General features: G+C 43.7%; 1 protein-coding gene across 3 annotated transcripts; it reads right to left on the bottom strand.

Moving 5' to 3' along the window:
* Window positions 1-798: 798 nt before the first annotated feature.
* Window positions 799-14,958, bottom strand: LOC100660608 (UDP-glucuronosyltransferase 1-6-like). 3 transcript variants are annotated; one of them, XM_064286516.1, is made up of 2 exons: window positions 14,011-14,958; window positions 799-1,125 (listed from the first exon to the last, which is right to left on the bottom strand). In XM_064286516.1, exons 1-2 carry the CDS (start codon window positions 14,869-14,871, stop codon window positions 919-921), a joined length of 1,068 nt encoding a protein of 355 aa, XP_064142586.1. In that variant the 5' UTR covers window positions 14,872-14,958; the 3' UTR covers window positions 799-918. The 3 variants fall into 3 exon arrangements, with proteins under 3 accessions (XP_064142586.1, XP_023413503.1, XP_023413504.1); XM_023557735.2 differs by lacking the exon at window positions 799-1,125 and adding an exon at window positions 1,137-12,110 and having other exon boundaries at window positions 14,011-14,939; XM_023557736.2 differs by lacking the exon at window positions 799-1,125 and adding an exon at window positions 1,137-12,696 and having other exon boundaries at window positions 14,011-14,939.
* Window positions 14,959-27,634: the final 12,676 nt, after the last annotated feature.

Below are 27,634 nucleotides of genomic sequence, written 5' to 3' on the forward strand. Positions count from 1 at the left end.
ATTTGTGCCACCCAGGAGCCTGTGCAGGCTCTAAGACCAGTTCCGCTTTCAGAGCAGTTAAGAGGCTAAGTTCTGGAGTCAGACTGCCCCTTCTTAGCTGTGTGTCTGAAATTCCTCAGCTCTAAAGTTGGGTTGTATCCATAGCTAGCCCCAAGGTTGTCGTGAGAATTAGCTGAATTAATCCCCAAGAGTCCTTCAGAGGATTTTGTCTCTGGCTGTGGCCAGATGGACCAATTTCTAGATGGTATGAACTGGTGGTCCCTTTGGCAGCCAAAATATAGTTCCTAAAAACATGCTCAATGAGCCAGCCCTACCCTGGGAAAGCCAGAGTGAGAGAGAGACACAGAGAAAAGCTGGTGGCGGGGGGTTAGGAGGAAAGGAAAGGGGAGATGGAGAGGGAGACATGAAAAAGAAAGAGAGTGAGACGGAGAGCTGAAAGAGAAAGAGACTGAGTGAGAGAGATGGAAGGAGAGAGAGAAAGGAAGAATAAACGGTAACAGAAGTTGTTTTTAGGTGCCTTTTTTTTTTGAGTCAGTTCTGACTCACAGTAACCCTGTGTACAACAGAACAGAACACTGCCCAGTCCTGCATCATCCTCAAAATCATTGTTATGCTTGAGCCAACTGTCGCAGCCACTATGTCAATTCATCTTTTTGAGGATCTTCCTCTTTTTCATTGACCCTCTACCGTACCAACGTGATGTCCTTCTTCAGGGACTGGTCCCTCCTAACAACATGCTCAAAATATGGGAGACATAGTCTTGCCATCCTCGATTCTAATAAGCATTCTGACTGTACTTCTTCCAAGTTAGGTTTGTTCATTCTTCTGGAAGTCCATGCTATAGTCAATATTCTTCACCAACACCATAATTCAAAGGCATCAATTCTCTTTTGGTCTTCCTTATTCATTGCCCAGCTTTCACATGCATATGAGGCTGATTGAAAACACCATGGCTTGGGTCAGGCACACCTTAGTCCTTAAAGTGACATCTTTGATTTTTAAAACTTTAAAGAGGTCTTTTGTAGCAGGTTTGCCCTGTGCAATGTGCCATTTGATTTCTTGACTGCTGCTTGCATGGGTGTTGATTGTGGATCCAAGTAAAAGGAAATCCTCGGCAACTGGCAGCTAGAATGTGAAAGGTGGAAACAAAGGGAACAGAAGAGGAGAGTGAAAAAATAAAAGAGGGGAGAAAGTGTAGAAATTACAAATGGTGGGAAAGTTGCAGGGTGAAAGATAGGGAGGGTGGCGACCTGTGTCCTATCTGCTCATCTCGTGGCTGAGGGTGGCCCAAGAGGGTGTTGACTGTGGAAAGTAGGCTAAGTGAAAGGTGGTTCCTTCAATTCTGGAATGGACTTGTGCAGAGCTAGTCACGCACAACCACACAGCCACACAGCCGAGTTGGCACTAGAGGGCCTGTCGTAACTCACCACCTTGGAGAAGGAAGCATGCTTCCTGGGTGGGAAGAAGAAGAAGCTTGAGGAACAGGGCTCAAGGGGCTACCTGGCACACAGGACTGGCCCCAGGGAGGCAGCCAGGATGCAAATGCATTTTTCAGGGTGTGGGAAGACTGCTCAGGGTCAGCTGGCTGCAGGCTTTCAGGGCTCCCTCCTGAGGAGGGGCGCCTGCACGGTGACCTGGTCACAATGATCAGAGTCAGCACATGGCAGCATCCAGTCTGTGTCTAGACATCAGGAGGACCCCAAACCTGTTGCCATCGAGAGGATGCCTACTAATGGCAATGCTATCGGACAGAATACAACCGCCCAATAGGGTTTCCAAGGCCGTAATCTTTACAGAAGCTCACTGCCACATCTTTCTCCCATGGTTCAAACCATTGACCTTTTGTTAGCAGCTGAGCGCTTAACCACTGCATCACCAGGGCTCTTTGCCTGCCATATGGGCCAACTCAAAAATTGTTAGCTGTGCTGATGTTTTTCATTGCCATTGTTATGGACTGAATTCTGCTCCCCAAAAAGGATAAGTTGAAGTCCTAAACCCTGTACTGTGAGCGTGACCTGGTTTGGAGGGATCATTGGAGATGTTATCAATTAAGTTAACATGAGGTCATACTGGAGTAGGGTGGGTACTAATCCAATATGGCTGGTGCCCTTATAAAAGAGGAGAAGGGACACAGACACACATACACAAAGAGGGAAAACAGCCATGAGCTGATGCATGCAGAGACTGGAGTGATCCACAAGCCAAGAAATGATGAGAATCATCAGCTGTTACCAGACTGAGAAAGAGGCATGAAACAGATTCTTCCTCAGAGCCTCAAAGGGAATCGACATGGCTGAAACCCTAATTTCTGACTTCTAGCCCATAGAACCAGGAACAATAAATTTCTATTCTTGGGTTCTCTGGGTGGTGCAAATGGTTAGGTGTTCAACTATTAGTTGAAAAGTTGGCAGTTTGAGCTTACCAGACACACCTGGGAAGACAGGCCTGGTCATCTGATTCCGAAAGGTCACAGCCTTGAAAACCCTGTGGAGCAGTTCTACTCTGCACACGCAGAGTTGCCATGACAGCAACTAGCAAGTCCACATTCTATCCATGTACAAGATCTGGGCTTGGACAGAGACCCACATCTGGGAGCCACCTTTGAGGAAAGGCACACTCGGAAGGAAGCTGCCCCTCCCAGAACATGAATAGCTCTGGGACTTGTTACACTTCTAACCACAAGGCATTAGTCAAACATGAGAATGGTGAACAAACACCTTTAAAAAGGCCTGCTTAGTGCCTTGCTTTTTCTCCTCCATTCTATGCCTCAGTCAAGTTCTCAAATGTCACAGGGCAGACAGGTGGAGCAGACAGAACAGGTGGGCAGATGCAGATGGGGCAGGAACAGCGACAGTTGGTTAGAGCAGGAAAGTCAAAGAGGTAGGGCAGTGGGAAGGGAGGACATCAGCATTTTTGATACTCCCAAAGTTAATATTTGTCCTTTTGTCTAGGAATTTGTGCCTAAAAGAGAAGCATGCATGAAGCTGAAGAAGTCCTGGTGGTGCAATGGTTAAATGCTCGGCTGCTACCCAAAAGGTCAGCGGTTCAAATCCACAGCCGCTCATTGGGAGAAATATTTGACAGTGTGCTTCTGAAAAGATCACAGCCTTGTAAATCCTAGGGAGGAGTTTATTTTGTCCTATAAGGTCACTATGGGTCAAAATTGACTTAAAAGCAATGGGTCTTTGGACATGAAATGGTGGAGACCCTCGTGGGCAGGCAGGAGCCTTGGGTTTGGTTCTGGCATTTCCACTGTGCATTTTTCAGGAACACAAGAAGATGTGCTTCCACCCTTCCTGCCCTGGCCCAGGTCCCTCCTCTGCAGCTCTCTCTGCACAGGGGGGAGCCTGTGACTAGGGGGCCTGGATATGGCTGCCTGGGAATAAACAGGACCAGGTGTGACTGATTTTCAGAAGTGGGAAAAGGACAGGAGGAAGGAAGATCAGCAAAAGATTAAAAGGTTTGCTCATTGAAGGACACTATCAGAGACTGGAAAGACAACCCACATAATGGAAAAAAATATATATATCATATGCCTGATAAAGGACTTGTATCTAGAATATATAAAGGACTTCCACAACTTAACAATCAAAAGACCAACAATCCAACAAAAAAAACGGGGGGGGGGGGACTTGACTAGGTATTTCTCCAAAGAAGATATATAAATGGCCGACAAGCACATGAAAAGATGCTCAAGCACATTAGTCATTAGAAATGCAAATCAAAACCGCATTGAGATACCACTTCACACCCACTAGGACCCTTATAATAATAATTTTTTAAAGTGGAAAATAACAAATGTTGCAAGCAAGGATATGGAGAAATTGGAACCTTCAGAAACTGGATGTGATAAAAAAGGATGTAGTGTTATGTGAAAGTCTGACAGCTCCTCAAAAAGCTAAGCATTGAAATACCCTATTATGTAGCAATTCCATTTCTGATTATATACACAAGAATTGAAAATAAGTGTTCAAACAAGAACTTGTACACAAATGCTCATAGCAACTATATCCACAAGCCAAAAGGTAAAACACTTCAAATACCCACCAGGAGATGACTAACCAAAAAAAAAAAAAATCCTTTGCCTTTGAGTAGACTTTGACTCATAGTGACCGTACAGGACAGAGAACTGCCCCGTAGAGCTTCCAAGGAGTGGTTGGTGTATTCAAACTGCCGACCTTTTGGTTAGCATCCAAACTCCTAACCACTGCGCACTTGGGCTCCAAGAGATGAATGGATAAACTAAATGGTCTATGCATACAATGGAATATTACTTGGCAGTAAAAGGGAATGAAGTTATGATACATGCTACAACATAGATAAACCTTGAAAACAGTATGCTAACTAAAAGAAAAAAAAAAAATCAGATGCACTCCAGTTGACTCTGACTCATGGCAGCCCTGTGTGTGTGTCAGAGTAGAAGTGAAAGACACCAGACATAAAAGGCCACATATTGCATGATTCCATTTATATGAAATATAAAATGGGCAAATCCATGGAGACAGAAAGCACATTAGTGTTTGTCAGGGGAGGGAGAAAGGGAGTGGGGAGTGACTGCCTAAAGGGCATAAGGTTTCCGCTTTGGGGTGAGAAAAATGTCCTACAACTAAATAAAGGTGATAGTTGCACAAAAATGTGAATGTACTGAATGCCACTGAATTGTTCACTTTATAACAGTTAAATGGTAAATTTTGTATGTGTTTTACCACAATAAAAAAAATGGTGCAGCCACTTTGGAAAACAACCTGGCCGTTCCTCAAATGATTAAACATATAGTTACCACACAGCCCGGTAACTCCACTCCTAGATACATACCCAAGAAAAGTGAAAACATAAGTCCACACAAAAAAACTTATACACAAATGTTCAGACCAGCATTATTCATAATAGCTCAAAAGTGAAAACAAACCAAATGTCCATCAACTGATGAGTAGATAAATAAAATGTTGCACTATCAACAGAATGAACTATTATTCAGTAAGGGGAAAATGGGCTTTGCATGGTTGAACATGGCTGCCCTTATGCTTTCTGTTAGTTCACTGCTGTTTTCCAAGCCCCTGTTACGTGGCCAGGCTAAGGCAGACTTGTATAACTCCCTGGCTTATAGCTACTTTTCTCCTTGACCACTATAAAGCCTCCACCCCAGGCCAGCTTACCACACCCCATCCCCATTGCTGGTTGTGGAGCTACACTCTGGTCCTTTGGCTGCCAGGGACTGCATCGTGTAAGTCGTCCTAATAAAAGTCCTTTCAGCCACACTACGGTTGCCCACCTATTTCTTCAATCCCTCGACACTCTCCATTTTGGAGGCAAACTTCAAGTTGCTGGTCCAAGCGAACCAGGAGACTGAAGAAATGGCGAGTGGGGGTGGGGCATCCATGGAGGAAATTCCGGGCTGCCCAGTGACCTCCATGTGGGGAGAATTTGCCAATATGCTTTATGCATGCTGTGTGCCTCATTAGTATGGGGACACCTCCAAAACACCAAGTGGGAGAGCATGGCTCTGGAAAGATGCATGACTTCATAAGTGTAGAAAGGAAGCTAGATAAGTAGTGGTGGCTATGAGATAGCCACTTCTCTGTGCAGTGCGGCTGGCCACAGACACCCAGCTAGGTGCTGAAGAACCCATAAGAGCCCTGCAGGAAGAACTGCAGCTACAAAAAGATGTACAGCAGTCCTGGGTGGCAATGACACCATCTACAACAGAACTGCACCATCTTCACCGTCGTTATTATGCTTGAGCCCATCTTTGCATCCACTATGTTAATCCATCTTGTCAAGGGTCTTCCTCTTTTTTGCTGACCCTCTACTTTATGCCCCACGTGTCTGTCAGTTTGTTGTACTGTGGGGGCTTGTGTGTAGCTGTGATGCTTGAAGCTATGCCACCAGTATTCAGATACCAGTAGGGTCACCCATGGAGGACACGTTTCAGCTGAGCTTCCAGACCAAGACAGACTAGGAAGAAGGACCTGGCAGTCTACTTCTGAAAAGCATTAGCCAGTGAAAACCTTATGAACAGCAGCGGAACATTGTCTGATATAGTGCTGGAAGATGAGCCCTCCAGGTTGGAAGGCACTCAAAAGATGACTGGGGAAGAGCCGACTCCTCAAAGTAGAGCCGACCTTAATGACGTGGATGGAGTAAAGCTTTCAGGACCTTCATTTGCTGAGGTGGCACAACTCAAAATGAGAAGAAAGAGCTGCAAACATCCATTAATAATTGGAACCTAGAATGTGCAAAGTATGAATCTAGGAAAATTGGAAATTGTCAAAAATGAAATGGAACACATAAACATCGATATCCTAGGCATTAGTGAGCTGAAATGGACTGGTATTGGCCATTTTGAATCGGACAACCATATAGTCTATACTGCTGGGAATGACAACTTGAAGAGGAATGGTGTTGCATTCATCGTCAAAAAGAACATTTCAAGATCTATCCTGAACTACAACGCTGTCAGTGCTAGAATAATATCCATATGCCTACAAGGAAAACGAGTTAATACGACTATTCAAATTTAGGCACCAACAACTAGTGCCAAAGATGAAGAAATAGAAGATTTTTATCAGCTGCTGCAGTCTGAAATTGATGGAACATGCAATCAAGATGCGTTGATAATTACTGGCCATTGGAATGCGAAAGTTGGAAACAAAGAAGGATCAGTAGTTGGAAAATGTGGCCTTGGTGACAGAAATAATTCCGGAGATCAAATGATAGAATTTTGCAAGACCAACAACTTCTTCATTGTAAATACCTTCTTTTATCAACATAAACGGTGACTATACACATGGACCTTGCCAGATGGAACACACAGAAATCAAATTGACTACATCTGTGGAGACGATGGAAAAGTTCAATCTCATCAGTCAGAACAAGGCCAGGGGCCGACTGTGGAACAGACCATCAATTGCTCATATGCAAGTTCAAGCTGATACTGAAGAAAATCAGAGCAAGTCCATGAGAGCCAAAATATGACCTTGAGTATATCCCACCTGAATTTAGAGACCATCTCAAGAATAGATTTGACGCATTGAACACTAGTGACCAAAGACCAGACGAGTTGTGGAATGACATCAAGGACATCATCCATGAAGAAAGCAAGAGGTCACTGAAAAGACAGGAAAGAAAGAAAAGACCAAGATGGATGTCAGAGGAAGCTCTTAAACTTGCTTTTGAGCGTCGAGCAGCTAAAGCAAAAGGAAGAATTGATGAAGTAAAAGAACTGAACACAAGATTTCAAAAGGCGTCTCAAGAAGACAAAGTAAAGTATTATAATGACATGTGCAAAGAGGTGGAGATGGAAAATCAAAAGGAAAGAACACGCTCGGTGTTTCTCAAGCTGAAAGAACGGAAGAAAAAATTCAAGCCTTGAGTTGCAATAGTGAAGGATTCCATGAGGAAAATATTAAATGAAGCAGGAAGCATCAAAAGAAGATGGAAGGAATATACATTGTCATTATACCAAAAAGAATTAGTCGATATTCAACCATTTCAAGAGGTGGCATATGATCAGGAACCGATGATACTGAAGGAAGAAACCCAAGGTGCTCTGAAGGCATTGGCGAAAAACAAGGCTCCAGGAATTGATGAAATATCAATTGAGATGTTTCAACAAACAGATACAGCTCTGGACATGCTCACTCGTCTATGCCAAGAAACATGGAAGACAGCTTCCTGGCCAGCTGATTAGAAGAGACCCATATTTATGCCTATTCCCAAGAAAGGTGATCCAACCGAATGTGGAAATTATAGAATAATATCATTAATATCACACGCAAGGAAAATTTTGCTGAAGATCATTCAAAAACGGCTGCAGCAGTGTATTGATAGGGAACTGCCAGAAATTCAGGCCGGTTTCAGAAGAGGACGTGGAACCAGGGATATCATTGCTGATGTCAGATGGATCCTGGCTGAAAGCAGAGAATACCAGAAGGATGTTTACCTGCATTTTATTGATTATGCAAAGGCATTCGACTGTGTGGATCATAACAAACTATGGATAACACTAGGAAGAATGGGAATTCCAGAACACTTAATTGTGTTCATGAGGAACCTTTACATAGATCAAGACACAGTTGTTAAGACAGAACAAGGGGATGCTAATTGGTTTAAAGTCAGGAAAGGTGTGCAGCAGGGTTGTATTCTTTCACCATACCTGTTTAATCTGTATGCTGAACAGATAATCCGAGAAGCTGGACTATATGAAGAAGAACGGGGCATCAGGATTGGAGGAAGACTCATTAACAACCTGCGTTATGCAGATGACACAACCTTGCTTGCTGAAAGTGAAGAGGACTTGAAACACTTACTAATAAAGATCAAAGACCACAGCCTTCAGTATGGATTACACCACAACATAAAGAAAACAAAAATCCTCACAACTGGACCAGTGAGCGACATCATGATAAACGGAGAAAAGATTGAAGTTGTCAAGGATTTCATTTTACTTGGATCCACAATCAACGCCCATGGAAGCAGCAGTCAAGAAATCAAAAGACGCATTGCACTGGGCAAATCTGCTGCAAAGGACCTCTTCAAAGTGTTGAAAAGCAAAGATGTCACCCTGAGGACTAAGGTGTGCCTGACCCAAGCCATGGTATTTTCAATCACATCATATGCATGTGAAAGCTGGACAATGAATAAGGAAGACCGAAGAAGAGTTGACGCCTTTGAATTGTGGTGTTGGCGAAGAATATTGAATATACCATGGACCCCCAAAGGAATGAACAAATCTGTCTTGGAAGAAGCGTGACCAGAATGCTCCTTAGAGGCAAGGATGGTGAGATTGCGTCTTACATACTGTGGACATGTTGTCAGGAGGGATCAGTCTCTGGAGAAGAACATCATGCTTGGCAGAGTACAGGGTCAGCAAAAAAGAGGAAGACCCTCAATGAGGTGGATTGACACAGTGGCTGCAACAAGGGCTCAAGCATAGCAATGATTGTGGGGATGGCGCAGGACAAGGCAGTGTTTCATTCTATTGTGCATAGGGTCTCTGTGAGTCGGAGCAGACTGGACGGCACCTAACAACAATAACAACAACAATCTACTTTACCAAGTATGATGTCCTTCTCCAGGGACTGGTCTTTCCTGAAAACACGTCCAAATTTTGTGGGAGGTAGTCTTGCCATCCTTGCTCCCAAGAGACATTCTGCTTGTACACTTTCCAAGACAGATTTGTTCATTCTTTCAGCAGTCCATGGTATATTCGATATTCTTCTCCAACACCACAATTCAAAGGCGTCAATTTTTCATACATGCTGTGTTAGATCTGGCCAAGGCTTTCTTTACTATGTCTCTACCCAGCCCACACAGGACCGGTTTGCCTTCACCTGGAGGGGCAGAAGTGGATATTTCAAGTGCCCCCCCCCGCCCCCCACGCCCAGGGATATCTACACAGTTCCACTATTTGCCATGGTTTGGCTGTTAGAGATCTGACTCTTTTCCCCTTCCCCGCTGCTGCCCATTGATTTCATTACATTGATGACATCATGTTAACTGCTGAAGATTTTTTTCCATTACAAAAGAACCAACACTCCCCTGTCTTTCCTCAATATCGCCATCCATCTCCCTCAAAGTCTTCCTCTCTCATAGTGGGCTCAACTCTGTGTTCCACTGCCAATGCGTGATAATATAAAATACCACTAACTGGTTGCAATATAAACACCCCAGTTGGAAGGCAGGAGCATAGCCCCCTCCTAACGGCACCTGATGGCTGTGTGGCCACTACTCGTGCCCCTGGTTACCATAAGACTTGATAAGGTGCTGCACTTTGGGGTCACCCTATACTGCAGAGACTGTCAAGAAAACTATACCAAAACCTCTGAATTACTGCAGAGTTAAGGCCAGGTGGGCCTTTTCCACTGGTATGATTACCTTTTGACTGTTTTTATTCCCCTATGGGGTCCTTAGAAGTAATGAGACAAATTGAAGCCTTAACTAATTTTACTAAAGATGTCCTGAATGACAGCAGATAAGTTTGTGGCTATTAATTGCTAAAACCACCCAAATAAGGAAGGTAGCCCTTCAAAACTGAATGGATCTGGACATTCTAACAGCCATTCAAGGTGGGATATGTGCCATAATAAAGACTGAATGTTATACCTATATACCATAGTACCACCAGGACATAACTGATCTGTTAGGCCACAAGAAGAAACTGATAGAAACCCTGGACACACCTGATGGCTGGTCTGCTTTGGCTGCCTGGTTTTCCTATTTCCTCTCTAGTTGGCATGATGCTTTGACGGGTCTTGTTCTTTTCCTGAGTATAGGGATTGTCTGTCGTGTTTATCTATACTGCTGATGTGGTCTGTGCCTCCAGCTACAGCAAAACTGTCTGTCCCAACAGTGACACCTTCTCTTGGGGCCCTCAGAGACTTTGCGGGAGAGGGGGAATGTGTGAGATTTTATGAAATGGCCTTGAGGGCGGACTGAAGGGGAAAACAGGGTTCAGGAAGCCTAACATGGCTGCCCTCGTGCTTTCTGTTTGTTCACAGCTCTTTCTGTTAGTTCACTGCTGTTTTCCAATCCGGTTTTGTTACCTTGCTGAAGCAGTCTTGTAACTCCATGGCTTGAAGCCACTTTTGTCCTTGACCACTATAAAATTTCCACCTTGCCTATTGCTGGGTACAGAGATCTGCATGGTCCTTGGGCGAGCAGGGACCACCTTGTTTGTAAGAGTTCCTTGTCAAATTCTTATGTCACCACACTGGATTTGCCTGCCTCTTTCTTCGGTCTCTTGGCACCTTCCAATTTTGGAGGCAAATTTCAAGTTACTGGTCCATGCCTGGACATTTGGTAATAAAAAGTAATGCTACAAATGCAAAAAAAGGTAGTCACATATCACATGATTTAATTAATATGAAATGTCCAGAATAGGCAAATTCATAAAGACAGAAAGGAGATTAGTGGCTGGCAGGTGTTGGTAGAAGGTGGGAATAAGGAGTGACTGCTAATGGATACGGTATTTCTTTTTGGAGTGACTGAAAATGTTCTAAAATTGTTTGTGATGGTGGTTGCACAGCTCAGTGAATATACCAAAGACCATGGAATTGTAAACTCTAAACGGGTGAATTCAATGGTGTCATGGATTGAATTGCATCTCTACGATCTTAATGAGATGGGATTAGTGGCAGTTATGTTAATGAGGCAGGAGTCATTTTAAGATTGAATTGTGTCTTCAGCCAATCTCTTGAGATATAGAAGAGAGAGGCAAACATAGAGACAAAGTGACCGTATGCCACCAAGAAAGCAACACCAGGAGCAGAACACATCGTTTGGACCTGGGGCTCCTGCATGGAGAAGCTCCTAGACTAATGGAAGACTGAAGACAAAGACCTTCCTCCTGAGCCCAGAGAAAGCCTTCCCCTGGAGCTGACACCCTTAATTCAGACTTCTAGCCTACTAGGCTGTGAGAGAACAAATTTGTCTTTGTTAAAGCCATCCACTTGTGGTATTTCTCTTATAGCAGCATTAGATGACTAAGACATATGATAAGTGAATTATCTCAATAAAGCTGTTTAAAAAAATTAACGTCATTCTCCTAGAATCACCTAAATTATTAATCAGCCAAGTTTCTAGTTTTCTGGATACTCATATTGAAGGGAAACCCTGGTGACATAGTGGTTAAAAGCTAGAGCTCCCAACCAAAACGTCAACAGTTTGAATCCACCAGGCACTCCTTGCAAACCATATGGGGCAGTTCTACTTTTCCTATAGGGCCACTATGAGTCGATATCAACTCGATGGCAATGGTTTTTTTCTTTTTCTGATTTCATACTGAATGATTTTTTTTTTTTAACCCTGATTCACCCTAGCATTAGCCATTCTTTAGATAATTACTCCTTAACAGAAACGCTCCTGCCAAGATCTTCCACATGTTGGTAATCTTCAGATAATGGGTCATAAAGATAAGTACACAGTTTTCAGAGAGAAGCAGCACAGTAAAGGCATTGTAGACATTGGATTAAGTTGTATTTTTTAAAACTGCCTATTCAGAATGACTTGGCATTTTGGGGTTTTGTTCCCATGACTTGCCCAGAGTTCAACCTTCAGGTCAACCCATAAATGTTGAAATTTCAGCCTGGATGTGTTACTCGTAGAAAACCCTGTAAGGAGACAAGATGTGCTCAGAGGTGGGCACAGGACCGTTGCTGCCCCTACACCACCCACGTCGGACTCTGCTGGAGAGAAGACTCTAATGTTTACCTAAAATTTTTTTAGATCAGGATTTCTCAACTTCACCACTGTTAATTTTTTTTCAAAGGAGAATTGTTTGTTGCTGTGATGGGTATGTCCTGTGCATTGTAGGATATTTGGCAGCATCCTTGGCCTCTACCTACTAGTTGACAGTTGTTGTTGTTAGGTGCCATGAGCCAGTTCTGACTCGTAGCGACCCCATTCACAACAGAACGAGATAATACCCAGGCCTGCATCATTCTCAAAATTGTTGCTATGCTTGAGCCCACTGTTGCAGCCACTGTGTCAATCCATCTCATTGAGAGTCTTCTTCTCTTTTGCTGACTCTCTACTTTACCAAGCATGATGTCCTTCTCCAGGGACTCGTCCCTCCTGATGACATGTCCAAAGTATGTGACGGTAGCAACCCTTAACTGTAACACCAAAAATGCCTTCAGACATTGGCTCCTGGTGGGCAAAATCACCACCAGTTGAGAATCACTGATCTAGATGATTCTGGAACACAAAATGAGGAAATGAGACTAGAAGGTCTAGCCCTGAGGAACTGGAGTCTAGTTTTTTGAAAATGAAGAAGCCCTGGTGGTGCAGTGGTTAAGCACTCAGCTGCTACCAAAAGTTGGTGGTATGAACCCACCACCCATGTCGTGGGAGAAAGATGTGGCAGCCAGCTTCCATAAAGATTACCCACTGCCATCGAGTTGATTCCAAATCATAGTGACCCTGTAGGACAGAGTAGAACTGTTCCGTAGGATTTCCAAGGCTGTAAATCTTTACAGAAGCAGACTACCACATCTTTCTCCTGTGGAGCCACTGGTGAACTTGAACTGCCAACCTTCTAGTTGGCACGCAAGCATTTAACCACTGTGCCACTAGGGCTCCTTCTTTTCCTGACATAGGAGGCTTCTATTTCACACCCTTTGCTCCTTGGAACCAGTTCAATTCAGCTCATCATCTCTGCCCCTCTCTTTTCACAGTAGCTATAGCCATTATGCACCTTGTTAACAAGGAAATTAATAGATGTTAAAGCAGGGTGGTGAAGGTGTTTGGGGCCTCTCTGATGTTTTCCTCTGGTGAAAGTGCGTTACAAAAGACACTGCTGGTGTGAAACATAAGGAGCGGCCTGAAGGCTTTCAGAACTGCCATTACTCAAATACGCAATATATATTTTCATTTTCCAAAGTAACCCTGCCAACTCCAGGTCAGGGGCCAGCAAACTTTCCTCTAAAGAGCCAAATAATAACTATGCAGGCGTTAGAGACCATATATGTCTCCGTCACATATTGTGTATGGTGTTCTTGCTGTTCAACAACCCTTTAAAAATGTAAAAACCACTCTCAGCTCTGGGTCATTCAAAACCAGGCCTCTGGCCAGATCTGGCCCACAGGCTGTAGTTTGTTGGTCCCTGACTTAGGGCCCAGGGCAACTGCATGGGACAGAGTTTCAGGAATGGGTTTTGACCTAAAATGTCCTCCCAGTTCTTGTTCCCTTGGGCAATCCTCCTCCTCTGTCTCCTCAACAGGCTGTATGGGCTCATTCTCTGATTCTGAGTCTCTCCCCAGATAACCTAACACCAGTCCTGTCTTCATCCAAATCCTCTGCATCACCTCAGTCTCAAATGTATTATCGCCCCCTCTACTCCCCACCTGGAGCCCCTTTCCCTTTTATTGGAAGGAAGACCACCATTTCTTCAGGCAGCCCTCCCAGGTGGGCTACAGAGGCTGACTGAATAAAGAAAGACAGAGCACGTATGAATGATTTCTGTCTACTTTCTAAGAAGCAGGGCAAGCAAAAATAGGTAAAACTACCAACCTGAGCTAGACGTTCCACCTTCTTGCAGTTGGTCCCTCCAATGAAGACCATGTTGGGCATGACTGGCCTGGGGAACTCAAACACGAAGTCATACCTTAACAGCCAAATGGAGCCCTTCTGATATAAACTGACTAAGTCCACATCTCTCCTGAGGAGATCTGAGGCAAGATCTTGGTACTTCGAAAACAGAAGGTAAAGTAGAGGGGTCTCCAACAAATTAGCGAGGAAGTTGGCCACCCGTTGGCAGAAAGTCATCTGGTCTGAGAACTGAGTATAGTACCTGGGAATGTAGGACACGGGGCTTGGGCTTCCATTGAACTTGTACTCCAGGGCACATGGGAAGCCCCGGAAGAGGTACACAGAGGGCAGACCCAGGTACTCAGCCAAGATCACACCACAGGGCAAGGCTGGGTCCGTGAAAAGGGCATCGAACTTACTCTCCTTGAGGAATTGCAGGGTCTCCGAGTTCTTCAGAAGGCTCTCGCAGTTGGTAAAGTACATGTTGATAACAATCATGACATTCCTATACTCTGTTTGAGGGGTGCTCAGGTAAGATCTCTCAGCAAAATGGCTGTTTCCAAAAGAGCGGTATCGGTCCTTCATCTCTTCCTGGGGGTACGGCACTGGATAGAGTTTTCTTGTGTAGTATTTGGATTCCCTCAGAAGCAAATTCACTTCGGGCACCAACACCACAATGTCGTGTCCCCTCTCGCTGAGAAGCTCAACTATCTCCTTCATACTAAGCCAGTGGCTTCCATCCTGAGGAACAACCAGCAGCTTCTCACCTCCAGTCACACCCCAAAGTGCTAATAAGAAAACCCCAGCAGAAGCCCTCTGAAATGCTTGCAGAAGGAAGGCCATGCTGGAGGGAGTGAAAGTGAAATAATGATGATGATGAATCGTTCACACTGCCTAAACCACAGGCTTCCTGGCTATTTCCCTAAACTAACCAGTATTCTTCCCAAACACAGCCTACCTCTCCCTTGCTCTGAATTTTGCCTTTTGATATGAAAAAAGCCAAACTAATATTTAACTATCTCTAAGCACACAGGTAACTTGGGCCAATGAGGTTCCTTATCAGCTTGTTCCTGAGCTTCCGGGTTTATTTCTCTCTTTGTCCCCACCTATCTGCCTCTCCCTCTCCAAAGAGTCAGGGTGGCAGTTTGAGGACGAGTTGGGAAGGCCTCTGGAGGCCTGCTGCTGCACTACATCCTGAGCTCCCTAGATTCCACCTCATCAGTCATGTCTACAAGTCAACAGCTATCAGTGTGTATCAAATTTCTTATCAACTTTTCTCAGAGCAAAAAGGAAGAGTTACCCTAACAGATTCTACACTACAAAATGGAGTTGCCCATATCAAGTTCTGGGGATCACAATGATGGCAAGATTGAAAGGTGCGCTGAGGGATGTGGAGTGGATGGAAGAAGTCAGATAGAACTTCCTGCCCACACTTGTATAAGCCATTGCTGTTGGTAGGACTTCTGTTTCCTGCAGCAAATCTAACCCTCACAGGTCTACCCTCTGTTGTTCTTAATTGCTGTCAAGTCAAATCCAACTCATGGACACCCCACGTGTCACAGAGTAGAACTGAGCTCCGTAGGGTTTTCTTGGCTTTAATCTTTACCGAAGCACTCCCCAGGGGGTGCAAACATTTAAGTTTTCAACTACTGGCCAGAAGATTGGCAGTTTCAACCCTCCCAGAAGTGCCTTGGACAACAGGTCTGGTGATGTGCTTCTGAAAGGCCAAAGTCTGGAAAACCCTAAGGAGCAGTTCTACTCTGCACATGTAGGGTATGAACTGAAAGGTCCTTTGGTAGCCAAAAAGTAGTTCCTGAAAACAGGCTCAATGAGCCAACCCTGCCCTGGGAAAGCGATGAGTGGGGAGGAAGGAAGGGGAGTGGGAGGGGGAGATGGAGAGGGAGAGATGAAAGAGAAAGAGATGGAGTGAGGGAGAGATGAGAGTGAAAGAGAGAGAGCGAAGCAGTAAAAAGGAACAGAAGAGAAGGTGAGAAAATAAAAGGGCAGTCAGTGTAGAAATCACACGGGAAAGTCACAGGGTAAAAGACAGGGAGGGTGGGTGACCTGTTTTCTACCTGCTCATTTCATGCCTGAAGGTAGCCCAAGAAGGTGGTGATTGTGGAAAGCAGGCTGTCTAAGTGAAAGGTGGTTCCTACAATTCTGAAACAGACTTTCCCGGAGCTAGTCGCCCACACCCACACAGCCACACAACCACACAGCTGGGCTGCTATGCAAGGGTTGGTTCTAACCTAGCCCCTTGGAGCAGGATGTATGCTGCCTGGACAGGAAGGAGAAGAACTACCCCTGCACAGTGCTGATGCAGGGAATCCAGCCAGGATGGAAATGCATTGTGGAGGGCACGGGCAGGGTATGGAGGCTGCTCAGTGCCAGCTGGCTGCAGGCCTCCAAGGCTGCCTCCTGGGGAGGAGTGCCTGCAGGGTGTCCTGCTCACAGTGATCAGGGTCAGCAGGTGGCAACATCCTGGTCTGGATCTACACAGCAGAACGACTTCCAAAGCCATTGCCTTCGAGTGTATTGCGACTCATAGCGACCCTATAGGACAGAGTAGAACTGCCCCATACAGTTTCCAAAGAGTGGTTCTTAGATTCAAACTGCCAACCTTTTGGTTAGTAGTTGAGCTCTTAACAACTGTACCACCAGGGCTCCAGTGCCCAAGAGGACAGAGTAATACAGCCCCATATGATTTCCAAGGCTATAATCTTTTCGGAAGCAGACTGCCACATCTTTCCTCAGCGGAGCGGCTGGTAGTTTGTAACTGCCAAACTTTTGGCTAGCAGCCGAGCACTTAACCACTGTGCCATCAGGGCTCCTTTCAGCAAGACCTGAGGACAGTCCAAAGGAAGCATGGTGCAGGTCCCTGAAGCTGGCAGGAGCGAGGTAGGACTTTGAGAACAGGACGTGGAGGGAGGGCAGCACCAGCCAGGTGTGGAGAGGAGAAAGAAAAGGCACTACAGACCCCAGGTTCTTCAGGCCAGGCCCCCTTGTGTGAGTGTGTCCCCCTAAAATGGAGTTTCATAAGGACTCAAGGAAACCTAGCAGGTCAGGGACCTTGGCATTGATGTAGGCGCTGCCCTAGAGTAACAAAACATCAAAGATAGTGGGGGTTACTAATTGAGAACAAAATTTTTCCCGATCTCAACTTATTTTGATCTCCTGAGGCCCTGTTGAAGACATGCATCCATTTTTTACTTAGTTTAGATACCCAAGAAACCTTTTAGGAAGAGATCTTTCATCCAAAAGGAAATGTCAAATAAAAGTTTCATAAACAGGAGGATCGCTATTAGACTTGCCTGAAACCAACCAATCAGTTGGCTCTTGTGGAATAGAAAATACTACAAATGAAGAGGGCTGCTGTTATCTCAAAGCACTTAGCTTGCAAACACAAGAGAGTCACTCCCTTATTTTACTCAGTTCTGCAGATTTCCTGTCTTCTGTACCTAAAAGCATATGGGCCACCATGTCTACTGATGTTGTCAGGTCCTATCAGTTGAAAAAATTAACATTCAAATAGACACCTCTATACCTTTACCTGAAAATTTCACAGTACCCTTTAAAAAGAAAAGCTAGAGAAGGGTTTAACCCAATAATTCAAGACTTTCTAACTAAAGCTTTCTAATTTAATAATTTCTCCCACTAGTCTCTGCAATAATTCTGTTTTTCCTGTTAAGAAACCTAATAATCAGGGCTGGAGAATCGTACAGGACCTATGTGCCGTTAACTGTATACTAATTCCTAGATTCTGCATAGTCCCCAATCTGCACTTACTTCTTTGTAATGTACCCCCTGAAGCAACACACTTCACAGTAGTCAAACTTTGAAATGCCCTTTTTTTCAGCATCCTAGTTCATGCAGACAGCTAATACTTACTTGCTTTCACTTGAGAGGACCAATTATTCACGTTGACTGTAATGCCCCAGGGTTCACCAAGTCTCCCACCTACTTGACTCAGATTTTACATGTTGATGTACAACCTTTACAATTTACGCAAAGTTCCACATTATTACAATACGTGGATGACTTACGGTCTGTCCCAGCTCTCAACAGGCATGTCTCACAGCTAATATTCTGTTGTTACAACATTTGGCCACAAGAGGGCACAAAGCCTCCAAAGAAAAAATTGAAATTAGCTCAAATTTTGTTTAAATAGTTTTGTTTGTTTAAATACTTGAGGCATGTCTTTTCAGCAAAAGAAATCACTATGGACCCCAAACGAAAAGAAGCTATCATATCTTATCATGTCTCCACTACAAGAAAAGCAACTGAGGGGATTTTTAGGATTCTGCAGTTATTGCAGAGCTAGAAAACCTAAGTTTTCTTTGTTAGCTCAATCCATGTACCAAATTTTCAAAGGTTCTGAACCTGACTCAACGTTCTGAAGATGGCCAAAAAGCCAACACTGAACTATAACCAAAACAAAACAAACTAGTTGTCGAATCAATTCCCACTCATAGTTACATTTTAGGACACAGTAGAACTGCCCCATAGACTCTACCAGAGCAGCTGGTGGATTCAAACATCAAACCTTTTGGTTAGCAGCCGAACTCTTAACCACTACGCCACCAAGGCTTTAACAAGCACCCCTGCTCTAAGGCTTCCTGATTATAATTTATACTTTCTACTTTTTATCCAGAAACTTCTGGGAATGCTTTAGAAGTCCTCAGTGAAAAACACAGAGGACCACAGAGGCCCACCGTTATTAGGCCACTGAATTAGACCCTGTTTCTAGGGGCTACCCAACTTGCTTCAGAGCAGTTGCTGCAACTGCTAGACTACTTGAGACCATAGCAATATAGTTCTAGGAAATTGTCTTGACACTTATGTCCCTCATGTGGTGTCAGCCATCGAAATTCGACATTAACTCAACATCTCTCATGTAGTAGGCTGACTTCTTATGGTGTACTCCTTTCAACAGCTTGTAATATTTGGTTACATACTCTCTGGGTCTGGCTATGTCGCTGCCTCTATCTCTACCTAATGATGATGACAACCAACCCCATTACATTCAGTGAACCTTACTGAACAGCTTTTGTCTTCTAGACAAGATTTACAAGAAAATCTATCATCAGTACTGATTTAGTTCTATTGGTTGATGGGTCATATTTAAAGCCTGAACATATCAGCTCTCATTACCCGGGAGGATATGCCATGACCACTTCCACTAGGGTCCTCTAAGATGGTACCCTTCCTGAAGTCACTTCACATCAACAGGCTGAAGCAATCAGCCTGTTGCAAGAGGTCTTATAAACTGCCTTCTGAATGATCAGTGTACATAGAATCTAGATATGTTCTTGGAATTACTCATGATTTTGGCAAGTTATGGAAACAAAGAGGATTGTTAACATCTTCTGGTGTTCAACTTAAAATGGTCCTTTAGAAGCAGACTGCCTGGAAGCCCTTTTGCTCCTCTCTGAGATCATTGTAATTAAAATTCAAGAGCATCAGCCAAAAGAGGTTCCACAAACAGGAAATTAAAGGAAACAGCATGGCTGATAGAACAGCTTCCCAATCACCCTTTCAGAACATCACCCTCCTTCATGATTGTGATGATTCCACTCACGAGCATGAGGAAAAGGAGGGATAGTTAATAAAAATAAAACAATCATGGCACCTGTAAACTATTGCCCATAAAAATCTGACCCAAAAGAAATTTCAAAGTCACTTTATAAACACCAACAATGAAACTCACAAATTAAAGTAAAGAATGGGAGCAGGCCAGCTGTCATCAGGATTCAACCACTAGACTGTGGATCAGGCCTAATAAAAAACCCATTTTGCTGGAATGCTTGCATGTCCCTATGGTTCAAAATTGCTGCCATGATAAGACAGGAATAATGGCAGATGAACTAATCAGGGCTTTAGAATCCCGTTGATGGGGATATTGTTCTGCCACAGTAGAACACGTTTTTTCTCAGTTTTGAAGATCGCACTCCGTCTTTGTTTTCATCCTGTTAATGCTTTGCAAAAACTTTTAACAGTTCTGTATGGTCCCTCACCTCAGGGCACTGCTTTGGATGACGAACAACCTTTTAATATGCTTATAGAAAACCAGAGTGACTTTAAAGGATTTATCTGAACATCAAAAATCAGCCCCACATGATTGTTTCTGGTGCTCCACCTCTGGGATATGGGTGAAACCCAACGAGAACTTAGTACGTCCCAAATCCTGGCAAGCCGCTGTACTGGATGCATTGCATATGAACGTTCATTTGGGAAGCAATAAGATGATAGAAATCTTAAAGAAATATTGGTGGGAGCACTTTTATAAGGTTGCTGAACGAGTGGCTTCCCAGTGTCCTATTTGTTCTCAATTTAATTCCAGCAAACCTTATAAAGCACCACCTGGGAGATTTCCTCTGCCTTCAGAACCTATTCTTGAATGGCAGATTTATTTCATCCAGCTTCCACCCTCTAATGGTTACAAGTTTGTATTAGTAATGATTTGCAAATTCTCTCACTGGGTGGAAGCTTTCCCCAGTCATCAAGCTCCTGCTGCATTTGTAGTTTAGAAACTTCTCAAGGATATTATTCCTAACTGGGGAGCCCAAGAGTCCTTTGTAGTGATAGAGACATCCATTTTACTGGACAAATAACTAAAGAGTTCTCATGAATTGAAGTATGTCCCCCCCAGAAATGTGTGTCTCAATTTGGCTGGGCCATAATTCCTGGTATTGTGTGATTTTCCTATATGTCGCAAATCCTGACTCTATGATGTTAATGAGGGAGGATGGGTGGCAGTTGTGTTAGTGAGGCAGGACTCAATCTCCAAGATTGGATAGTGTCTTGAGGCAATCTCCTGAGATATAAAAGAAAGAATCAAGCAGAGAGACAGGGGGATCTGGTGCCACAAAGGAAGCAGTGCCAGGAGCAGAGTGCATTCTTTGGACCCAGGGTTCCTATGCAGAGAAGCTCCTAGGCCAGGGGAAGATGAGAAGTCCGAAAGCAAGACACAGCCTTCCCCTTGAGCTGACACCCTGAATGTGGACGTTTAGCCTACTTTACTGTGAAGAAATAAATTTATCTTTGTTAAAGCCATCCACTCGTGGTATTTCTGTTCTAGCAGTGCTAGATAACTAAGACAGGAGATGTGCAAAATTTTCCCTACTTTTCAGAGACTTCGGTGTTCTCACCATCCTTAATCCTCTGGTTTAGTTGAAAGAACTAATGATGTAATAAAACTCAACTAGCCAAGCTTTCTAAACCTCTACAATTGCCTTGGAATAAAGTTGCCTCTGAGGACAACTTCATTTGGACTTCACAAAATGACCCCTCATGAAATTATTACTGGACAACCAATAGGTCTTCCATATTGGGCAAACTGCCCTGAACCAATTTTAATTCAATTTGATCTCTTTCAATATTGTAAATCTTTGATTCAATATTCTAATGAACACTTTACACAAGTTAAAGAAGCTTTTAAGAATCAAAAGGAAGAAATGTCTTGAGTAGACAATATTCAACCTGGATATTATGTTTCGCAGAAAAAACACCAATTGAAAGACTCTCTCAAACCTAGATGGAAAGTGCTATACTTAATACTTCTTACAAACACTTGTGCTGCCAAATTACAGGGGTCAAGACCTGGATTCACCTCTCTCAGCTGAAAGAACTCTGCCTGGACTGTCCAACCCATGGAAGGACTCCACCACCAATTCTGATGACCTCGAGATCAGAAACAGATGACATCTGAAGTGGACAGCTCTTTCCAAGACCTCTGGATCAGGCCTGTAGAAAACTTGGCTCCTAATCGAGCTGAAGTTTCCTTAAACAAGTTTTACCATTGCTGGTTTCCATGCAAACTATTGACATTTTTGCAATTTGCTTCATACTCATAACCTTTCTATAATCACCTTGCTTTATCATTTTGGCATTATTCCTTGCTATATATTATCCTAGGTATCATTTTGACATTATGGAGTTCTTCTTAAGTATTATTTTTCTGCTTTCAAAAATTTTTGACACCTGGAAGGAAAATGCTTTTAGGAAGTTAGCACAATCAGTAGCTTGTGCTGGTATCATGACTGAGTATTGCAGTGCTCTACAACTTGCACCCAAAGAGGTCACCTTATTTGTCAACTTACCTATTCAGATTTCAAACACAGACAGGTCCCTAGATCATTCTCCGTTTCCTCACTGCCTAAGAAATACTTTGCTTGGTACCCCTAGATCTATCCCCCTATGTAATGGAATAAAAAAATTAAAAAAAAAAAAAAACTTTAGAAATGGACAGTTGTGCATTTGTAACAACTCTGTAACAGAACCCTGGCTTGAACAAGTTAATCAAAACATTCCCTTCCCACAGAACTATACCAGGAATGGCATGATTTGTGTTCCTGATGCATATGTATTCTTATGTGGAGGATCAGATTATCCTACAGAAAATGTACCAAAACCGAACCATGAACCTTACACTTGGGTATTACCCTGTTTAGATGGATGGAACATGATGGGTCAATGCACCCTGAGTCTTCTAGGAGTTCCTTTAGACATTCATTCTTATGATAAAATTAGACACTGTACTAATGACCTAAATATCCTGGTCAGGAATCAGAGAGGAATCAAAGACACTTATGGATATTATAATCCAATAGAAAAATATAGATTTCTTAGCTCATTCTTCTCCTGTGTCAGACTAGCCTAATTAAAAAGGGCCATCCAAAATATTTCAGCCACTATGGAATAGCTAGCTAAATACATTGCAGAAACATTACAGCACAATGTGAATCCTTGGCATCTTTATTTAAAACAGTTTTGAACCAAAGAATAGGTCTTGAGTCTCTATTAGCACAAGGAGGAGGACTATGTGCCACTTCTTGTTGCACCTGGATAAATACCACTGGAAGAGTAGATAGAACAGGGAAGAAAGAAAATTTGACCAAATGCTACCTAGCTCCATATAGAAGATGCTAGCAGCCCTGATGCTTGCTTTGATGTTCTCAGCTGGTTACCAGTGGTATCAAATCTTATGTCAGCTCTCTTGTAAAAACTAGGCTAGTTATACTCCTTTTTGTTACCATTTTCTTTTGCCTGATTAAATGTTTCTTTTCTTGCATTACCCAGTTCTGTACCAAAGCACTCACCCCTACTCATAAACAATGTGCCATGTACTTTGAAGAAACTGTTGAGGCCTCTGTAGACTCACCTGTTCCTTCACTTGAGTCCTTGCCTATGCCAACTGATTCCTCTTTAAATCCATCCTTCCACCCAGTCAGTCCTCTGAGATTTGAAATAGCATGGTAAAGATATTTGCAGTGGTGCCCAGTTATCCATCTGGTGACATTAGAGCCAGTCACTCTTCTGATAGTGTCCAGGGTCTTAAACGACTTAAAAAACATAAGTGGCCACCCATTTGCCCACTTACAACCCTTGCAAAAGATGAGTTACTCCTTTCTGGGTGACATAATACCAGCTCACCATGAAGATGAGACCATACATATAGCAAGGTAACAGTAAGTCCATGCATAATGATCCATGAATTTTAAGAAAATTCTTGATCAAAGGGAAGGAATCACAAGCAGAATAATCCAACACGAGCTTTTGGTCTATCCTGGACTCACATCAAGGGAGCAAGAGTGACTCCATCTTGACCCATTTCTCTAAAAGTGACTCCATCTTAACCCATTTCTAAGCATGTTCTGTTAGATTATTTTCATGTGTTTCAGGAAACAACTGCACCCACGAACATTTGGTGGTTGGCCGATTCTCAGAAAAACACTCTGGCTCCCGCACTGAACTAATCCTTGCCCAACCATGTACCTATAATGGTCCTATCTGAGACAAAGCCCCACTTCTGACATAGCCCACCTTCAGTTTCCTGATCGCTCAGCTACCAATGAAAAGACTTTTAGCTGTACCTCAGCTGCCTGTGCTTTTTGCCATTATAAACCATCATTGTTCCGTGCCTCAGCAGAGTGGCTAATCTTACTATGTAAAACTTGATGCCTCCTTGATTCAAGTTGCCTGTATTCTCAATAACTCTCTCTTTAATTACAGTTTTTCAGAATCTGAGTTTTACTCTTGGAAAATACTAAAAAACTTTGAACTGTAAATTTTAAATAGATGAACTCTATGTTATGTGAATTATCTCAACAAAGGTGTTTAAAAGAAACCCCACCTAGTATCATTCTCACAGAATGACATCAACTATTAATCAACCAAGTTTCAGTTTTTTGATACACGTTGAAGGCATTGTAGACATTGGCTTAAGTTTTTTTTTTTTTTAAGTACCTATGAAGAATGACTTTCATTTTGAGGTTTTTTTCTCCTGACTTGCCCACAGTTCAAGTTTCAGCTCAACCCATAAATGTTGGGATTTCAGTCTGTAGGGTAATAAGATGAGCTCCAGCTAGAAGCCCTGCTGGAGGTAAGCCTCTGATGCTCTCCTGGAATTCATTTAGATCAGGATTTCTCAACTTCAGCAGTATTGACATCTTTGGGGAAGGAGAATGCTTTACTGCAGGGGTAGGGTATGTCCCAGTCATTGCAAGGATATTTAGCAGCATCCCTGGGCTCTACCTACTAGTTGACAGTAGCAAGCCCTAACTCTAACATCAGAAATGTCTTCAGACATTGCCTCCTGGGGGGAAAATCACCCCCAGTTGGGAATCACTGATCTAGAGGATTCTGGAACACAAGAGGGGGGAACAAAAACAAAGAGGCCAGCCCTGAGGAATTGGGATCTAGTTTTCTGAAAACTAAGGAGCCCTGGTGACACAATGGTCAAGCACTTGACTGTTAACTGAATGGTTGGTAGTTTGAAGCTCCTAGCTGCTCTGCAGAAGAAAGAAGTACCAATCTGATTCCATAAAGATTACAGCCTTGGAAACTTTTGGGGCAAGTCTACTGTGTCCTATAGGTTCAGTATGAGTAGGAATCAATTCCATAGCAACGGGTTTCTGAAAACTGCTCTGTAGAGAACATTGCAAGAAATCCAGAGTGTTTTTTATGATAAAGAGAAAACTCAGAGAGAGAAAATTCCAGCCTATATTGAGCTAGGCTCCAAAGAAGAAAGAGATAGGGCAGATTCGGTCCCAACACCCTGCAGAGCACTTTCACATGCTCTTTGTTGCCCCATTTGATGCTTAAACAGCCCTCTTAGGTGGAGAGGCAGACTTCATCAGCTCCGTTGTACAGATAAGGAAACTGAGGCCCAAGACCCCATGGCTGGGAGAAGGCTGGTCACATCCATGGACTCCTCTTCCCTACTTGTTGCTGCTTTCTTCCAGGGCTTGTATAATGGGACAAATAGTGCAGAGCAAATATGTGAACTTAGGGTGGGAGGGTTAAAGGGAGTGGGTTCTATCCTCCTCTGCCCTGGCCTGCGCCTGTGGCCTCAGGCAGTTCATCCAACTGCCTCCATTTGCTTGCTCATTTCATGAGAAAGTTGGACTAAATTTGTCTGAGGGCCTTCATCCTACTTCACCAAAACCAAACCCACTGACGTGGAGTCGATTCCGACTCATCCTATTATTCTACCCTAAAATAGTCCCATCGTATTAGTGTTACATCTACAGCTTTCAAGCGTTTTTTTTTTTTTTCCGTGTACTTGATCTTACCTGACTCACATCAGGACTATCTGGGGCTCCATTACACAGCTGAAGAAATGTATGCTCAGATTTGTGCTGCGTGCCCCAGCCTCCACACAGCTGGGTTAAAATCCAACTCTTAGCTCTTATCCTGTGCTCTAATATTATGGGGACAAGGGGAAGTCTGGAGGACAGCAGGGTAGGGGAAACCTGGCCCTTCCAGCCATTGCTCAGGCTCAGGCTGAGCTCTCATCATCCCCTCCCAGAGAGCAGGCTGGGCAGAGGATGTGCTCGATCTTGGGGTATGATTTGGCCAGAATCTGGCTCCACGGTCTATGCAGTCCCAACACAGAGAGTCCTTTGAAAACCTTGAGGAGTTCCCTGCATTATAAGTGGAAGAGACTAGGCTTCATCATCGAATTCTTTTTTTCTGAGGAAAAAAAACCAATGGTCCTTCTAATAATGAAATGTAAAGCTGAGCTCTCTTTTAAAGTGAAGATATTTGAAACCAGAGGCTCCCAGTAGCAAATCAGGTTACTGTGGAGTAGACAGGACTCAACCAGGAAACAAGAAGAATGGCTCAACACTCAAGCCTCTGGCCACAATTTGAGCCACTGTGGGAAGCGGTCACCCATTGCCATCGAGTCGGTTCCAACTCATAGCAACTCTATAGTGGGCAGAGGGGCAGGACCTAAAAATAAAGACTTTTTCCAGGAAAGACTGCATGAGATGCTGGGGGGAAGTTGGGATCAGAGAACGGACAGAAACATTGACGAGGCAGTGGCAGAATGATTTTGGGACCACTTGGCAAAGGGGACACAGGGCTGGAGAGGAGGCCCTTGGCAGGGCTGGGTAAGTGGCTTCAGAACAGACTCTGAACAAGACTCTGAGATCCCACAGTGGGAACCACTAACCAGGCAGCAAGGGGCTTCTCCATAGGCCCCTCCCTCAGACACAGGGGGAAGAACAGCTGCCAGATGCCTGTGAGCGTGCGCAAGAGCTCCCAGAAACAACCAGGGAGGCCCAAGTGGCCAAGAACCCCTGGGAAAGGAGGCAGGTGGGCTGTGGTCAGAGGCCCTTTCACATGGGCATGAGGGAAGTGATCACTGTATCTTCTCAAGGAGAGTCCACCGGAAGAGCCGGTCACAGCATCGTCCAAGGAATGTCCACAAAGCTATGGTCTTTGAAAGGCTTTGCACATTTTCTTCGTAGTGTTGGAACAGTTTGACTGACCAAAGAAATTAGGTTCTGATGACTGTCAGTTAATTCCTAATAATTACAAGTACAACTTAATAATTACATGTTGTAATACAGAATCCTCTCTACAGGGACATGTTGGGATGAAAATTGAGGTACAAATGCAGGTAAGCTCCAGATAAAGTGCGATCGCTACAGTCTGGATTTTCAATATGATCGAATACCCCTCATTGACATCTCTATCTCTATATCTATTGTGGATGTTGTTAGGTGCCAGTGAGTCAATTTTTGACTCATGGTGACCTCGTGTCGCAGAGTAGAACTGCCACATAGAGTATAATCTAGGCTATAATTTTTACAGGAGCAGATTGCCAGGTCTCTTCTGCTGTGAAGCTGCTGCAGAGGTTCAACCGCCAATCTTTCAGTTAGCTTAACCACTGAACCACCAGGCATATATACATGTGTATACATATATATATATAAACACAATAAAACCTACAAAATCCAGAGCCTATGAGTCATGAATTCGATTGTATCTCCCCAAAGTATGTGTCAACTTGGCTAGACCATAAACACCAGTATCATGTCGTTGTCCACAATTTTCTGATCTGATGTGATTTTCCTCTGTGTGGTAAATCCTAAAACTCTGATGTTAAAGGGAGTCCTGGTGACCCAGTGGTTAAACATTCGACTGCAAACTAAAAGGTCAGCAGTTCAGATCCATCAGCTGCTCCTTGGAAACTCTATGGGGAAGTTCTACTCTGTCCTATGGATCACTGTGAGTCAGAAACACCTCCACAACAATGGCTTTTATGATGTTATAAGGCAGGCTTAGAAGCAGTTACCTTAATGAGGCAGGATTAGGT

The sequence above is a fragment of the Loxodonta africana genome, chromosome 6 (genome assembly GCF_030014295.1).
Source record: "Loxodonta africana isolate mLoxAfr1 chromosome 6, mLoxAfr1.hap2, whole genome shotgun sequence".
In the NCBI taxonomy this organism is placed as follows: Eukaryota; Metazoa; Chordata; class Mammalia; order Proboscidea; family Elephantidae; genus Loxodonta; species Loxodonta africana.